Source organism: Salvia hispanica, unplaced genomic scaffold (genome assembly GCF_023119035.1).
Source record: "Salvia hispanica cultivar TCC Black 2014 unplaced genomic scaffold, UniMelb_Shisp_WGS_1.0 HiC_scaffold_554, whole genome shotgun sequence".
In the NCBI taxonomy this organism is placed as follows: domain Eukaryota; kingdom Viridiplantae; phylum Streptophyta; class Magnoliopsida; order Lamiales; family Lamiaceae; genus Salvia; species Salvia hispanica.
In genome coordinates, this window is record NW_025952305.1 from 1 (window position 1) to 16,649 (window position 16,649).

At 37.9% G+C, this 16,649-nt stretch overlaps 3 protein-coding genes across 6 annotated transcripts; 1 reads left to right on the forward strand and 2 right to left on the reverse strand.

The window, feature by feature from the left end:
* Window positions 1–1,179: 1,179 nt before the first annotated feature.
* On the forward strand, window positions 1,180–3,097 carry LOC125199553. Of its 2 annotated transcripts, XR_007172600.1 has the most exons (2): window positions 1,180–2,002; window positions 2,253–3,097. XR_007172600.1 is itself a non-coding variant. In XM_048097539.1 (1 exon), exon 1 carries the CDS (start codon window positions 1,239–1,241, stop codon window positions 1,935–1,937), a length of 699 nt encoding a protein of 232 aa, XP_047953496.1. In that variant the 5' UTR covers window positions 1,180–1,238; the 3' UTR covers window positions 1,938–2,157. The 2 variants fall into 2 exon arrangements, 1 of the variants encoding a protein (XP_047953496.1); XM_048097539.1 differs by lacking the exon at window positions 2,253–3,097 and having other exon boundaries at window positions 1,180–2,157.
* A 733-nt stretch (window positions 3,098–3,830) lies between these two features.
* LOC125199552 (sufE-like protein 1, chloroplastic/mitochondrial) lies at window positions 3,831–5,090 on the reverse strand. Its single transcript, XM_048097538.1, has one exon. The coding sequence runs from the start codon at window positions 5,038–5,040 to the stop codon at window positions 3,982–3,984; it is 1,059 nt and encodes a 352-aa protein (XP_047953495.1). The 5' UTR covers window positions 5,041–5,090; the 3' UTR covers window positions 3,831–3,981.
* A 193-nt stretch (window positions 5,091–5,283) lies between these two features.
* On the reverse strand, window positions 5,284–8,367 carry LOC125199551 (uridine kinase-like protein 3). 3 transcript variants are annotated; one of them, XM_048097536.1, is made up of 14 exons: window positions 8,272–8,367; window positions 7,949–8,098; window positions 7,674–7,765; window positions 7,501–7,570; window positions 7,298–7,416; window positions 7,132–7,228; window positions 6,979–7,058; window positions 6,704–6,898; window positions 6,544–6,627; window positions 6,400–6,460; window positions 6,182–6,242; window positions 5,866–6,113; window positions 5,702–5,784; window positions 5,284–5,638 (listed from the first exon to the last, which is right to left on the reverse strand). In XM_048097536.1, the coding sequence occupies exons 2-14, from the start codon at window positions 8,094–8,096 to the stop codon at window positions 5,471–5,473; spliced, it is 1,506 nt and encodes a 501-aa protein (XP_047953493.1). In that variant the 5' UTR covers window positions 8,097–8,098; window positions 8,272–8,367; the 3' UTR covers window positions 5,284–5,470. The 3 variants fall into 3 exon arrangements, with proteins under 3 accessions (XP_047953493.1, XP_047953494.1, XP_047953492.1); XM_048097537.1 differs by having other exon boundaries at window positions 5,866–5,938; window positions 6,020–6,113; window positions 7,949–8,333; XM_048097535.1 differs by having other exon boundaries at window positions 7,949–8,334.
* Between the last annotated feature and the right edge of the window lie 8,282 nt (window positions 8,368–16,649).

Below are 16,649 nucleotides of genomic sequence, written 5' to 3' on the forward strand. Positions count from 1 at the left end.
ACTAACTTTTTCAACTCATTTTTCATTACAATTCTTAAAACACTGCCGGATCAAAGTGGAGCAATATTTAGGGACGGAGAGATTAGTATTTATTCTCACCCATACCAGAATGTGCCACCGGAATATTAGATTTGAAAAGTGTCTTTTAGTATCTACCATGAATGCCCTCTCTATTACAACTCCTACCATGGGTCATTATTCTCCAATTAGTTTTTGGTAGTATTGTTTTCACTCCAAATAATTGTAAAATTTTTAAATTCAAAATTATATAAATAATGAAATTATTTCATTACTACAATTTACATAAAGTACAAATACTGCAAATTAAAAATTTTACAATATAATTAATTTACTTTTGGAATATGTTGGTGCGTGTCTAAATTTTTTCGATGAGACTCATGAGAGCAACATGGATTTATTCTTGGTGCATAGAAACATATTGATATGCAAACTCTGGAAAATGTGGAAGCACACCTTCAATTGAGGGATTGATGATGACAGTAACCTAGATATAGAAGCACTTTGCTCGTTATGCCACTGAATGACATTGTATTTATAGAGTTTTGAATATGAAGTAAAATAAATAATATGAAGTAAAATAAATAAATTTCGCAACCCCTCCCCATTCCCCACCCCTACCCTAGCGGCACGGCTTGCACTCGCAATGGGCGGCGAGCAGCGCCCACGCTACCCCCCCAAGCTGCAATGGAGCACACCGCCACCTCCCCATTTCAAATGCTTTCAGGGTACATTTACCAAATTTGGTGACAAGACCAACAAAAGCCGCCAAAACAAACCCTATTCAAAATTGAAAGTGTTTGAAATCATCTCCAAATTTGATAACATCCTGAGGATAAAGGTATACAAAATAAAGTTTCATTGGCCACCACTCCAATTCCCCACCACTTCCTTAGTTGGTAAGCATATAAAACCTAATTTACAAAAAGGTAGCCATAATAAATCTACATTAATCTAATTTCTTTCTGACAGGTCAAACCTCTTAACTTATAAACATTTCCTTTTCCTGTCTTCTTGCTTAGTAAAGCAGACCATTATTCAAATTCATGGATTTTGGATCAGCTCCTTTACCTTTTATTAAAGCACTCTCTTGGCCCCCCACTATCAATCCCCAAAAGCTTCTTTCTTCACCTCCACTTTTCCTTAATCCTCTCCCACTTTCATCTAATCATCCATTCACATATATACAGAGTAAGATACAAAATTTCTCCAAACATTAAATGGATCCTCCTCTTCCTCTTCCTCTTCCACCACCTCCACCATACACACCAGCCAACCACATTGTCTTACCAAAACAAGCAAGAAACCATGACCATATTCCAAAGCAACCGATCCGCCTGCGGCCGAGGAGCAGGACTAATCCGATGGTGTGGCTTGGGGCAGTCCTGTGCCTCGTCTTCAGCCTCCTCCTCATCTTCTTCGGCATCGCCACGCTCATCATCTTCGTGGGGATCAAGCCGCGGAGCCCGGTCTTGGACATCCCTGCAGCGACCCTCAGCGTGATCTACTTCGACTCCCCACAGTTTCTCAACGGAGACATCACATTCCTTGCAAACTTCACGAACCCTAACCGGAAACTGGGAGTCAAGTTCGAGTACCTCAACATCGAGCTCTACTTCTCGGGCAGTTTGATTGCGAGCAAGGTTGTGGAGCCTTTCAGGCAGAGGGCGGGGGAAGTGCGGCTGATACAAGTTCATCTGCTGTCGAGCCTGGTGTATCTGCAGCCGAATCTTGCGATCCGGCTGCAGAAGCAGGAGCAGAGGAATAGAGTTGTGTACGATATCAAGGCGAATTTTAGAGTGAAGTTTGAGGTGGGAGTGGTGCATTATTCTTATGCATTGCACGGGAGCTGCGTGATAGAGATGACGAGCCCACCCAATGGCGCACTCATCACGCGCCACTGCACAACAAAGAGATGATACTTTCTCAGTGTGAGTGAGTTGGCTTAGTGGTAGAGTGATTAATGTCCGAGACATGGTCTCAGGTTCGAAAATTTCTTTTCATTTATTTAAAAGAAGAGATGATACTTTTCTGGTCACAATTTTGGGTTAGGAGGTGATGATATTAAGTGTGAATATCACTTTATAATTTAAATTGTATGTTTTTCATATTGATTTATTATTAACCTATATTGTGCTTTTCGTTTGTTTTCTTTCTAATTTTAGACTTATTCATTCTATCTGTATTGACCAATCAAATATAATTTGGATCTTCTACTCCATGGTCTGCCCAAGGTGTATGCACTATACAACATCCTTGCCCAATGTTTGGACGGTATCCACTGTCCAACGAAGTGGAGATCCCGTAAGGGGTGTACGAGCACGGTAGATCCCTAGGAACAGAAGAGAATATTCAAAGCTTATGTCGATGCGAGTGGAGATCCCGTCTTCAGCAACCAGCAAAAAGCAGAGCATTTTTGGGACTGAGTTGCTTTCTAGTACTACAATATAGTACGTCGGGAAGGCGCCTCACTGTGCACATATAGTATGCTTCGAAATTCAAAATTTTTGCGTCATCTATAACAAGTTGGAGAAATAGCGGAGGAACGACTCAAGCGTGACAATTATTTTCCGAGATACAATAACCATCCATCAAAAGTTGAACAAGTCTTTCAAGTACGTTATTACTTGGGAGGAGGTTTGTGGCTTGCTTCGATAAATGGACAAGTTGCAAAGAGCATGCCCTCCCAAAGCTCACAAAGCAAACCTTTAACTAGTATTCTACAAACGACATGGGGTGGGCCGTCTCCCACTGTTCTGACCTAAGGCGTGGATAGGGGGTATGACCTTGAAGTCGAGAAGAAGCCGTCCAATGGGATATAAGGAAGAAAAACGCAAAAGATAAGAAAGACGACGATCTCGAGCAGTCCTACACGGTAAGATTTGGGTGGTAGCACTTGATATTGCATAAAAAATCCCAAAAGTAACTATAAATCTCATTAGCTTTCTATGCCCAAACTTCCATCTAGTACAAGCTGTGCTATTATTTAACAAACTGTTGATCCTGTTGCTGACAACATCAACAATATGTACTAGTCCAACAAATGCATCAACTTTTTTGAGTTACCCAAAATACATATGTAAAAGAATTGTTTTAAACTAAACCAATCTATGCTTCAAAAGAAAAATACAAACAAACGAGTAGAAGCATTTCTGGTGCCTCGCTCTCACAAACATATTAAGGACCCAGTAAGGCAGTAAAGCATTTGTTTCATCATCTCCCCCTTGAAACCAAATCCAGAAATCCAACAAGAATAACAAGGCTAGACAATTTATGTTAGACTAAAATTGGCAGAAGTAAAATGCTCTTAGTTAAGGACTGTGTAAAACATTTTAATCTATCTTAGAATGCAAACACCAAATGGAAGTTTTTATAATCCCACGAATTATCAAAACCACTGTTAGTCAATCTACAAATAGCTGTCTCAGAAATTCACATATCTTGAGATGACTACAAGGAACCCCGTCCTTGAACCAAAGAGCATGGGAAAGATTATATGCTACCTTTTGGGATATTTTCAGCTTCCCAACTTCACCGTCACAAATAAGCAACGAACAGAACGACAGAAATATGAAAGCAAAAACAAGTTTGTGTTTATATACAAAAAGACGATTTAAAATTTATGAGAATGTAGCGTACCAAGTCATGGACGAAGACCTTTGCGGATCTGAAAGACATCTATCATGCTCATTTGCTCAGTACAGCTTGATTCCTCATGTGCCCTTAAATAAACAGATGCAAAACTAAATATCTCGAATATCATGCAACAAGCACAAAGGTCAAGCAATAGAGACAAATAGAAAATAACACTGTTGAAGTAACTCAAGAATTGGATAACTGATAAGTGACAATGAATAGGCAATACAAGTTATATCCATCCAATATGAAACTCTGCATTATGCATATAATTCCATTATTTTGTGGCATTAAAAACTATAATCAAACTATATGTGATCATCTTCATTACTGAGCTGCAGCTTCAGATGGCGTCTTGGCAACGATAGACAAGGCATGTAGTCCACTCTGCAACTCATCTTGCAACAAGCTGTAAACCATTCTATGCCTTTTAACCAAACTCTTCCCTTCAAACTCCTCAGAAATCACCTCCACATTGAAATGCGTCTCTCCATCGCTACCGGCCACCCCGGCATGGCCGGCATGCTGATAAGATATATCCTCAACATGTATTGCAGTTGGCCTTAGCTCCTTCTTCAAAATCTCCTCAATCCTCCTTCCCCTACTACCCAACTCGCTATTACCCCCCAAATCCTCCCTCAAATCTCCACCAATTTCACTTTCCCCCGCTCCACCATCGCTAATTGTAGAATCCCCAATTCCTGAGACACCAGAGCTAGGGCTTGCACCTCTCTCGGCTTCAACATACAATTGCAAGGCCTTCTTCTGCATCAATTTCAACATGTTCAAGAATCCATTATTCCGAGATGGGGTTAAGCTCTGCTGCAACCCCAGAAGGGTCGCGAAATCGGGCGAAACCCTAACAATCTCCTCGACGGGCCGGCCCGAGAGGCCTTGGACGAGCAAAGCTGCGAGCCCTTTCGTGAGCATGGAATCGGAATCCGCTTCAAAGATGACATTTTTATCCTCGTCGAAATAGGCTCTGACCCAAACCTGAGACACGCAGCCTTGGACCTTGTTTTCGGGCGTTTTGTACTTGGAATCGAGGGTGTTGAGATTTCTGCCGTAGAATAGCAGCTGTTCGTACTTGGCTTTGGGTTCCTGAACGGCCTGGAACAGTTTGACGATTTCTTGGAGCTTGGGCGGCAGCTCCTCGACGCGTTGCAGGGAGGAAGAGGAAGGAGGGGAGGAGAGGAGGGGTTGGTTAGAGGAAATTCTTTTGGTGATGGTCTTGGAGAAGAAGAATCGGTGAGGTGGAGTGGGGATTTTTGTGGGGTTGAAGAATGGAGCGGCGGAGCGATGAAAGAGGGAAGAAATGGGAATTTTAGTGGGGATTGACATAGTTTCCGATTGGAGACTGAGAGTAGAGTAGAGGGGAGAGTTCATCAAATTGTTTTTTCTTGTGTTCGTAGTCTCATTATAGATTCCAACTTAGATTTATATTCAACTGCAATAAATTATCTAAGGATAGCCATTTAAGTAATCACGCCGATGTTGTTCCACACATTATTCTTAGTCAAAATTAGAGGATGAATAATTACAAAAAAAGAAAGTTCATATGAAAACGTTACTTTTAAGTTGTACTGACTGCAGCATAATATACAAATGTTAACGAAGAAAAAAGTATAGTGAAAAGATAAAAATTGAACATGCCATCTCCCTTGTTATGACTAGCAAACATAAAAATGGTTTTATCATCTCATCATCGCTCCACAAAATCAGCACATGGAGACAACACTTGATCATAAAAATGTACTTCAACAACAAAAATATTTGTGCTTTGAAAAAATGAATGGACTCCTCCTCCTCCTCCTCCTCACTTAGTGTTCGGGTTCCAATCTTCATCGGTGCCAAAATATCGATCACCAAACTCGCCCATACCAGGGATGACGCGGTAACCCTCGTTCACTCCCATTTCAATCTCAGACGTCACGATCTTTACTCTAGGGAAGCATCTGCACACCGTGTGCACTCCTTGAGGCGCCTGCACACAATGTCGTTATAAATAAAGGCAAACGTACTTGCTTAGCTGAAATTTCCAGCTTACTGAAATGAGATTAAGGAATATGATGTTGGCCTCCGAGACACCCTTCTTTATAAGTAGGGAAATAGCTTCAACGGCTGAATTGCCTGAAATCGAAGATCACAAACGCGTTAGAAATGTTTTCGACCTCTCTCTCCATTACAAGTTCATGAATACAAGACTCCCACCTGTGCCCAAAATGGGATCCAGTAACAAGACATGTCTATCTGAGATGTCTGTTGGCAGTTTCTCATAGATCAGCTGCACCAAAAAACAGAAAAAACACGATTCCAAATGACATCGATCACGTGCATTTAGGAGCAGACGTGTTGCCAAACAAACCTGTTGAACATTGTCACCTCCTTTGTGAATAAGGATTTTGCCAATTTTGATTCCTTTGCAGCATGCTCGTAAGGCGTTCTCCATGCTCTCGCCACTTAAAAGTTCGGAATCGTTTCAAAAACTAAAACAACAAAGAATTGACACGAGAAGGGATATTTTTACCTTCTGATAATAGACACACCACATAATCTTTTGCAGAAGTCTACTCCAATGTACACTGATCCTGCATTACCAAACTTTAGAAGTTTCAATAATTTACATATCATTTTTCGACATGCTTGATCAATATGTATAACAAGCTAACAAGCAAAGGCAGAACTTTGACAACTACAAAAATCCCTAGAGCAGCAGATTGTGGATAGTGGAAAAGAGTGGCTCACCGGTTGGAGTAGTGACCTGCTTTTCTGCAAACGGGAGATGCCCGAGACCATGTTCGACAACCTAACGAAACATGTTCCATGTAATGAACAACTCACCAATACAAAAAACAGCTGTAGGCAATCCCAGACCAGAGATACACATACCAAGCGGATAAGGCGGTCAGAATAGAAGATAAAATCATGCGTTGATGTTTTAGAATCACGTATGATCGTGTGCATTCCGCGTATCTTGCAAGTCATAAATATCAAGTGAAGAATTATATATAGGCTTAGTGTACAGAAAAGAACAAGATGGGAATGATACCTGAAATGTTGATTGAATGACAACTAAGTTGGGGTATATTTTGCAAAGATCGTGCTGGCCAAGTTTAGTCCGTAGATGTTGGACAATTAGGTCGATGGCAACGGGATTGTCTCCTCCGCGAGGAATAATAATGTCAGCGAACTTTTTTGTAGGAAGAATAAAATCCTCAAATGCAGGCTTCACAAATCTTGCATACTGCAATTTTACATGAAACATTGATAGTTAGTAGAAATACAAATTCATAGAAATAAGCAATGAGTTCCCTGCTATGCTACCTGATCAAGAACCATCCCGACGTCTCTACCCTTTTCTACTGTATCACGCCTTATTCTCCTCGCGAGACGAACATCAGCATCTGCATTGAAGAGTTTATGTTATCAAAACCAACCTAAGTGCAGAAAATATTGGCAAAGGACAAGGAAGAGAACCTGCATCAACGAATATCTTCATGTTCATCAAATCACGGACACGAGGATCATGAAAGACGAGTATGCCTCCTAAAATTATTACATCTGAGGGATTCACCTAATAGAAGTGGACATATTAGAATAAAGAAACACTATGAAATACGAAGCAGAACACAAAGGATCGTACTCTTCGGGCAGGGAAAACATCGTTTTTATAACTCCTGAAATCATATTTTGGAATGTCTACTGCGTAACCGCGTTTTAGTTTCTTCAACACGCACAATAGCAGCTCTGTATCGAATGCATCTGAACAAACACACAAATTGAATGAGTTATAGTAATAAAACTTGAATAGAAAAATATGAGATATTTAAAGAAAGCATTACTCACCAGGATGATCAAAATTGTACTCATTGACTCTTGTAAGTTCTTCGGGTGTCAAATTGTGATAGAAGGAATCCTGCGAACGCAGTCTATCAGCGAGGCTCTTGATTCTCTACTTCAAAAGCAACCAAGGCAATGGTGTTGATTATGTTAAGGCTCTCATAGAGAAATAGATGTACCTGGTTAACAAGTACGACGCGCTGATCATGAAGCTGTTCGATAATCATATCACAAACGGTAGTCTTGCCAGATGATGCACCTCCACCAACTCCTGAAGTTTAAAACGATCGACAGATAGTAATTAAAAAAGACTTACTAGTTCTAATTAGCCCCGAATGCAAACCACAACTACATAGACTTATTTCATCTCCTATATCTTTTCAGCACGACCAAATATAACGATAGGCTACTTCTATTTGGTGATCATAGGTGGAGATGAAGACGTTCCGAGTACCTATGACAAAAGGCTGCTTGTCATTTTTAGATGCAGCAATGTGTTGCTCAACTTCTGAAACACTTTGACCTGTTTCACCTAAGCGAAAACCGGAGAAATGAACGCCTGATACAGCTTCTATCAAATCTCGAACCTCTGTTGAACCCATGACTTGCACAAGAAACGAAACAATATCAAGGTTATCTAATAATCATCTCCAAACAAACGTGTTGAAAACAGAAAGATGTAAATCAATTCTATTCAAATTCAGAAGCTTGACACTTCAAATCTATAAGAACCATATATGAATAGTGACAAATAGAATTTCTTTTGGTAGAGCATACAGATTCTCAGGGAGAAAAAATATCAGCTTCTCCAACTTTTTGGATATTTCAAACTAGTTTAGAGGGAATAGTCACTAAGTTAGGTGATGTATATACAATTTTATAGAGTAAAAACTCGATTTTCTCACTCTTTGTTTTATTTGCCAAAATTAAACACAATGAGAATCGAAAAATGTATGTGGATACACATTGGCTGCAGCTGGACTGGATTGTTATTATCTCTTTCTCATTCCTATTAAATGCATCCGTCTTTACTAATTTAATTTATAAAATTAATATATAAAATAGTTTTTTCATCTTTTTTTTTTTTGCATTATGTAAAATATGTATTATGTTTTAAGTTAAATTAGATCGAATATTTAGAAAAGTGTAGAACAAGTAATTCAGTAGTAATTGCAGTGTGATAAGCCCGGATTTATGGGGAAACAAAATGTAATAAAATGTGGTTGGATATGATAATTGTTATTTAAATTAGTGTTATGAATAAATGGAATGTCTGGCTGTCGTCGAATCTCGAATCGACACTGGATTTGTTCGAATCCAATGTGGGACATGTTTAAGCTGCCAGATACTACCAATTAAAGACTTGGGAAAAAATATCTCAGAGTTATCGAATGGGCTATACAGTTTGGGCCTGGCCCTTGTCCAGCACAAAGCAGACTAGATTTCTTTCTAAAAATTCCAAGTCAGATGACTCCACGCACACTTAGTAAGTGAACTGGACTGGGTTGAGATGTGCAAAAAAGTTTTCCATTTATTCATGCACTTTTTTAATTTCTCATGTATCTTTAATTTTTTCATTAAATATTATATAATAAAAAATAATTATATTTACAGACTGAACTATTTATAAGATTTTATATATTTAATTATAATTGATGTATAAGTATATATTTGTTGAATGATTTTAGAATCACATGAAATATTTCCCACTTATATTCAAATTATGCTTTTGAGTATACTGGTTGCCTACTGGCCCAACATATCTCCCACTTATACTCAAACGACCACTTATATATCCAACTATAATCTTTTCAATGAACCGCCACAAAGGCTGTCTTACTATAGAAAATAAAATTGAATGATCTGCCTTATAGTTCTCTAGTGTATTTACAAAATCAAAAGTCATCTCGGTGTTCTCTTGTCAATATGTTTGTATAATTGACATTAGAAAGTCACTTGGCTAAGTGTTCACTATCTTAGTGATTTATGAGGAAATTACAGTTATAGCATCATGATACAGTCCATGATTCATTATCTAATCATTCCCTTACCACTCTAGTAAAATCTATCACATTCATACACATATAAACACAAAATACTTTGCTTCATTCAACAAATTGGGTCCAAGGCATGTTATAATGCGATCTAGGGCATATCAAGGATTTATGGTAACTACTTCTAAGTTTTTCTCAAAGTACTATAGTTTATTCATTTACCAAAGTCCAATGTCCTAAATCTCTCAAAATTTATATCTCAGCTTGCTTTGCAAAGTAGATATATTTATAGTTACTCCATAGTTAAGACTACTTTATGCAGAATCATACACTGTCTTATTTTCTTCTCTATTCTTATTATGGCTGAGGAGGTGTTGAGAAATGTGTAATATGGATTCTCAACAGTGCATGTCCCTATACATGGCGTTGTGTGACTGTTTTTTATTTGCTTTCGTTGTTAGAACAATTGATGTAATAATTTATCACTTCTGATACTATGGTGCTGGTTATTAACTTGTACTCAATTATTTCAGATTGAGATATCTCATTTATCTCTCAAACTAAAATTAAACTTATTCTATTGGATAATTGATTCCTTCACCCCTTTTCTATTCCCTATTAGTTTGCGTGGAGTCGAGAAAATTAGTTCGATTGTACAAAATATGACTAAGCACTAGATGCATGGGAAGATGCTAACTATAAGTAGTGTCAACATATGAAATAAAGAAAATGACGGAGGAAATGAGAAAAACAAACAAGAAGACTGAATAATGGAATGGAATTTGTATCACAGTTCCTTATGCAAAGACATGTCTTGCAAGGAAGGATGAGGAAGCAAATGAAATATACCTCCGATTTTAAATGATTTCAGTGAAAAATTGAAAATCGTTTAAGTTAATTTTTTATTAAAAATTTAATGAAATTCGTGTTTTTTTATTATATATACTACTACAAATTAATGAATTTAGACAGAATACATATAATTAAAAGTTACTCATATATAAATAAGAAAAATGAAGTGAAATACTTCATTTATCAATAATATAATTGTGGATGCTTTAATATGTTGTCAAGTCAAAGTCAAGACGTTAATTCACTTTACATGATAAATTCTAATCCACATTTTTTTTAAAATTATTAATCCAAATTTCAATTGCCAAGCGTCCTTGTAAATGGCGATGTACCATTTCATTTTCTTAAGCTAATGCTTATCTTTCAATCAAATCGTCTTTTTGAGTTGCTATCATTGAATAATTCGACCTCAAATTAATGCCAGAATTAATGAAAATATAATTGATTAACAAATATAAATGTTCTAAGTTAGATAATATCCTTACCTAAAATTGAATCTTCAAAACCACGTGTAGCAACATTATAAGTACATGCAGTTATATTGACCTTAATAATTTCACAATGCAATGACTATTTATGGATTAGCGATGCAAAACGATCTAATTTATTTTAACAATGCTCCAAAGTCTTTTGGTTCAACCACCTGCAGTCCAGTCTGTAGATAGCATTGTCTTCGAATAATTTAAAGATTTCCATAATCTAGAGAAAGCCAAATCTAATAATCGACTATATAAATTACAATTATAGTTTTATATAGAGAGTGAGTGATTATTGTATCGCCTTCTTATTCTGATTGCATGATTTCACTTAACTAAATATATAAAATCACTTAATTGACTTTGTGGATTATAACTAATATTCAACTAATTTCTAGAGTTAGAACCGCAAACCTTTTATTTTTAGTTTGTTTTAGTTTTTTTAAACATTTTTAGTTATTTTTAGTCTGTTTTAGTTAATTTTATACTGAGTTCAGGTCATTTTACTTCATTCTTCCTAAAATGATCTAATAATGAACTATTTGTTGGTTCGATAGTTTAACACTAGGAATTAGTTTTCCATATATTACAACCCTAAACTTTGTAATAGTAGTATTTAATATACTAAATATAAGTATGCTCACTTTTCTGCCTTGGCTACCAACTTTGACGCACCTAAGGTCGTCATAATATTTAATTATACGGTACATAAGTATCATGGTTTTCCGAAGACATTTGTTCGAATGGAAAACGCATATATTCGATTGTTATCTGGAATGATGTGTTGAGACTCAGTGGTAGTACTTGATGCACTATTTTTTTAGTACTACAACTACTTGCAAATATATAAAGCAGAAATAGTATAATTAAAGGTCAATACTGGGATATCGAACACAGAGAATATAATTGCAACCTTCTGTCATCATTTACTAAGCGTCATATACTATCTAGAGACACAAGAGTTTTGGTTGAATTAATTAACTAGACAGAAAATAAATAAAGCAAATAGAACAAAGCAATTAAATAAACAGAGTAAATCAGGCAAAAAAATGAATTCCAAGGATAGAGCTTTCACAATTATGGTTTACAGAAAAACACAGTTATGATACCCTATCACAATTCATGCTTAATTAAAGCGAGTCATATAAGTATTGCTCATGCGGCATACAGTAGGTTACACACTGTCAATCTTATATTAGCAACTCCAAAAAACTCGATTAGACTCTCAAGTTGTCCTCACTCTCAATTAAAAGTACCGTTTTAAGGAAATTAATTGTAGTGTTAGCTAAGTCCTTCTAACATGCAAATCCTCTCTAGATTACTTTGCAAGCCAAAATATCATCATAGAATGTGTCACTCAAACATGAAGCATTATTCACTACTTAGAATAAAGCAAGCATGAACAAAACGGATACCAAAAACTTGAATTATATAAACCAATAAAAGTTACTAACAAATCCCTTAAATTCTTATAGTTTAGCTACTCATAGACAAATAACAAAAACTACAAATTAAAGTACAAAACATAAAGAAAAAACAAACAAAACCCAAGGATGAATTATTGTGCAATCTTTAGTCTTCTCATGCCTTGCTCTAATCTCCTAAAATGGTATAGATGAAGGAATCTTATGTGTAGAGAAAAAAAAGGATAGAGGAATTAGGGTTGGTGAACATAAGGAGGAGCCTTGGAGGCTCCCCAATTATGGAGGCAATCAATGATTAATATTATGAGTTAGGTTATGAGATATTTATAGTTTTGAAAAAGGTTTGAAGAAGGTAAAAGATTTGACTTCATAAGTTAATATTTTCATAAGTTAAGAAAAAGATTTGGCTTCAAGTTGACTGCACTGCGCGATGTTCATGGAATGACCATAACTTTCTCCACAGAACTTCGATTGAGATTCTTTAGGTACCTACATGAAGCTCGTTCGAAAGCGAAGAGAATGGTATACAGTAAGTCCTAATTACACATTAAAACACGCCGGCAAAATGGGATTTAACTGACGATGTTGTGTGCGAACAGGCCCAACGGACGGCTGGAAATGTTCAGACCTCTCGGGACAAGTTTCAAGGCCCGTTGGGTAGGGTCCAACGAACTGTTGAAATGCGCTTCTTCTCCAGTTTCCAGATTTCGACATTTTTACTGTCCTTTTTGGGCTCTTTTTGCACGTTTCTCACAAAACACGTCAAAATACCAAAAATAGATAAAATATGCAAATAATGGACATGTAATGCAACTTTGATACTCAAAACAGACTAAATAATGGCCTTAAAACAATACAAAATCGGAGCGTATCAGTACTAAATTGTACTTCACAACAACTTATCATCCCCAATCGGACGGCTAGACTGAGGTTTGAAAACATTACTCGCGCTCCTTTACGACAATCCATCTGACCAAATGTTCATATCTCCCCTTCGGGTACTATATGGCCGTGATTCACGGGCTTTGTCTTGAGACAACCATGGGATTCAATGCCACCGTGCATGGTCAAGATTTTCATCGAGCACACGAGTCTCCTAGCTGAGTTGCGCCACAATCTGAGTCAAGCACAACAACGCTTGTGTGACACCGCCATCCGTCACTACCACGACATGTAGTTTGCCGTAGGTGACCGACCTTGTGTGGATGAAGTTGGAACCCACAACACTCCTCTGCATGGCCTCAATTGGGAAAATTAGCTAGACGGTTTATTAACCCTTCTGGATTCTCGAGAAAATAAGACAGCCAAGTCTGGAATTACTTGAGGGGATCAGAATACACAACATGTTTCATGTGGGGCTACTCTGCCTGATCGTCCCAGGAGATCCCTCACACATATTGAAGCCGTTATCATCAGCCTTACGTGACGGCTGGACAATTGCCACACCCGTGGCCATATTAGATCGGCGGGTCATTTTGCAAAAAGACCATCAATCCAGATTGACGTGAGGAAGACACTAGGCTTGAGCTAAGCGAGCCCAGCTCACCTCGCCCCATCCCAACAAGGTAGCGCTTACAAACACAATGGCACAACACCGAGATCATTTCCAAGATTATGTTAGTCGTTGAAACATTATTATTTCTGTATTTTATTTTTTATTTAATGTAAAAGTCGAACGCAATTATTAATTTCATATTCCAATTTCTTTGTTGGTTATTGTTTCTGGAATGCAAAAGAGAGTCAAACTGCACAGATAACTAGTTACTATTATAAATAAGAGATTGTATTAATTAAGTAAAAATTATGGTATTTAATTAATATATAAGAGTTAATTAAGTATTTTTTTATTAAATGTTATCTCATTATATTTAAAATGTTAATTTAATTTTAATAAAATATCGATCCTAAATTTACGATTTAAAATGAAAAGTACGAGTAATATGAGATGGGAGAGAGTAATACAATCTCATTCATAACTCTCTCTCAAAAGTGATGTTCTCTCAAATACCCAACAAGGGTTTCGCAAAACCATAGAATCTGCTCTAGCCGTCGTGCATGACCCCTCCGTCTTCTCCAGCGATCACCAAATTCTGTCATATTCCAATAACTATCTATTTTATTTTATTAGTTTCATATTAAACTCATGATAGTGATCAAATAATACTAAAATCGATTGCTTCAAGCATTTGGAGAGTGTGGAAAAGGATTCTGTCTGGGCTGGCCCACCAAAGAGATACCTTTCTTGTCAAGTTGCCTAAATGGCTTAGATACTCAACCAATCCAAAAGCAATACTTATCAAGATTCCAACCACAGCCCCACATCACTTTCTACAATTGATAAATCTTGACATAAAAAGAACTTAATACAGATTTCATAAGCTTTTAATTAGCACTGTGACCACTTGTATTATAATTTTGATTTTCTAGCCCTTCAAGTCTTCGATACAAATATTATCTGTTTATATTATTCTGGTGTGTCTTATTCTATTTACACTCCATAGTGCATACGTCTCAAGTGCTCCAGTGTGTGGGTTACCAACCAAAAAATAGCAACAATTAAAGGAGTAAATTATGCTTGCTTCATGGATTCAATTATTTGAAAAGTTGACAAATAGATGGCTGATTAGGACTAGATTGTGGAACCAATCATTCCATTTTACTTTTAAAAACACAAAAAACTGAAATAAAGCAAAATTCTAATGTTGATGATCAATTTTTTTTTAAAAAAATTGTAAGGTTAATGATCAATTTAATTATTTAATTCAGTCAAAAGTGAGGTTTAACTGCTTTATCATGTTTTGGGCTAAAATAAACCAATTTGTAAAGTTGAAGATCATAAGCTATCAAACATAATAAGGGAATAATATTTTACACCAAAATTGTGAAATAATTATTTGTTTAGAGCCAATGTGAATTGTAGTCATTGCTTTAGGATAGATACTTGATACATACATTACCAGAGAGCAATTAGTTACATGGAACATGAAATGCAGGCGTATAAGGAAAACTAATTACATGGAACATGAAATGTTGGCGTATAAGGAAAACTAATGCAATTAGGAACAATTTTTTCTATTGATTTATTAGGGCATCCACTATAGGGGCGGCGCGCCGGCCGCCCCGTTTGCGGCTTAGCCGCGGCGGGCTATAGCGGAGGAGACGTCCGCCCCTGGGGCAGACGGGCATTCGCCGCGATTGCGGCGAGGACGGGCCGGAGGAGAGAGAAGCGCGGCGGTCGCCGGTTTAAATTTTTTTTTTTTTTTTTAAATTTCGAATTTGTAATGATATTTTTATAAATATTCCTCCCATTTTCATCTTCTCTCCACACACATCTTCACACTCATTTCACTTTCTATCCAAATTTTCTATCTCTAAAAACTTTTCAATTATGGATGATTTGTGGAATCAAGCATGGGATTCTTTGATTCAAGAGGTGTAGACGGAGGCGGCGGCGGCGATCCCTCGTGAGATTCGTCATCGTCGGACAATCCCACGAGACCATGTCGGAGCGGCTGAGCGGCTTATGGCCGACTACTTTAGCGCTGACCCTCGTTACCCGGCTGAGATTTTTCGTCGGCGTTTCAGAATGTCGCGATCGCTCTTTACCTATATAGCGACGACATTGGCGGACCGGTTCGAGTGCTTCACGCTCCGGAGTGATTGCACTGGCCGGATCGGACTGTCTACTTTGCAGAAATGCACAGCTTGCCTATGCCGGACCGGCTGATATGTTCGACGAATACCTATAGATGGGTGAGACGACTAGTCTAAATGTGCTGCGACAGTTTTGTAAGGACATAAAGGAAGTCTTTGGTCCGGAGTTCCTACGAAAGCCAACCCCTGATGAGTGCCAGAGACTGCTAGATATGCACGGTGCGGTGCACAGTTTCTCCGGGATGATGGGCAGCATTGATTGCATGCATTGGGAGTGGAAAAACTGCCCGGTGGCGTGGAAAGGCTAGTTCACTACCGGTTTCAAGCAGAAACATCCGTCGATGATCCTCGAAGCCGTTGCTGACTACCGTTTGCGGATCTGGCATGCGTATTTCGGTGTTGCGGTTCGAACAATGACATCAACGTTCTGCAGTCGTCGCCTATCTTCAATGATGAGTGCCGGGGAGAGGGACCAGAGATCAGTTTTGTAGCAAATGGCACGCAGTATCGCAGGGGATACTATTTGGCGGATGGAATATACCCTCGTTGGCCCGTATTCTTCAAGACACTTTGCCAACCGGCTGGAGCGAAGAGACAATATTTTGCGCGAAAACAAGAGGCCGCTAGGAAAGATGTTGAGCGAGCTTTTGGTGTGCTCCAAGCGCGATGGGCCATTCTACGCTGCCCGGCACGAGTTTGGCACGAAGATGATGTCGCGAATATTATGGTAGCATGTATCATATTGCACAATATGA

Coding starts and splice junctions, on each gene's coding strand:
- LOC125199551 (XM_048097536.1), bottom strand. CDS start 8,096: ATGGGTTCAACAGAGGTTCGAGATTTGATAGAAGCTGTATCAGGCGTT. Junction 7,229..7,297: donor ATGTTTTCCCTGCCCGAAGA/GTACGATCCTTT, acceptor CACTTCTATTAG/GTGAATCCCTCAGATGTAAT. Junction 6,114..6,181: donor GGTGTGTCTATTATCAGAAG/GTAAAAATATCC, acceptor CGAACTTTTAAG/TGGCGAGAGCATGGAGAACG.
- LOC125199552 (XM_048097538.1), bottom strand. CDS start 5,040: ATGAACTCTCCCCTCTACTCTACTCTCAGTCTCCAATCGGAAACTATG.
- LOC125199553 (XM_048097539.1), top strand. CDS start 1,239: ATGGATCCTCCTCTTCCTCTTCCTCTTCCACCACCTCCACCATACACA.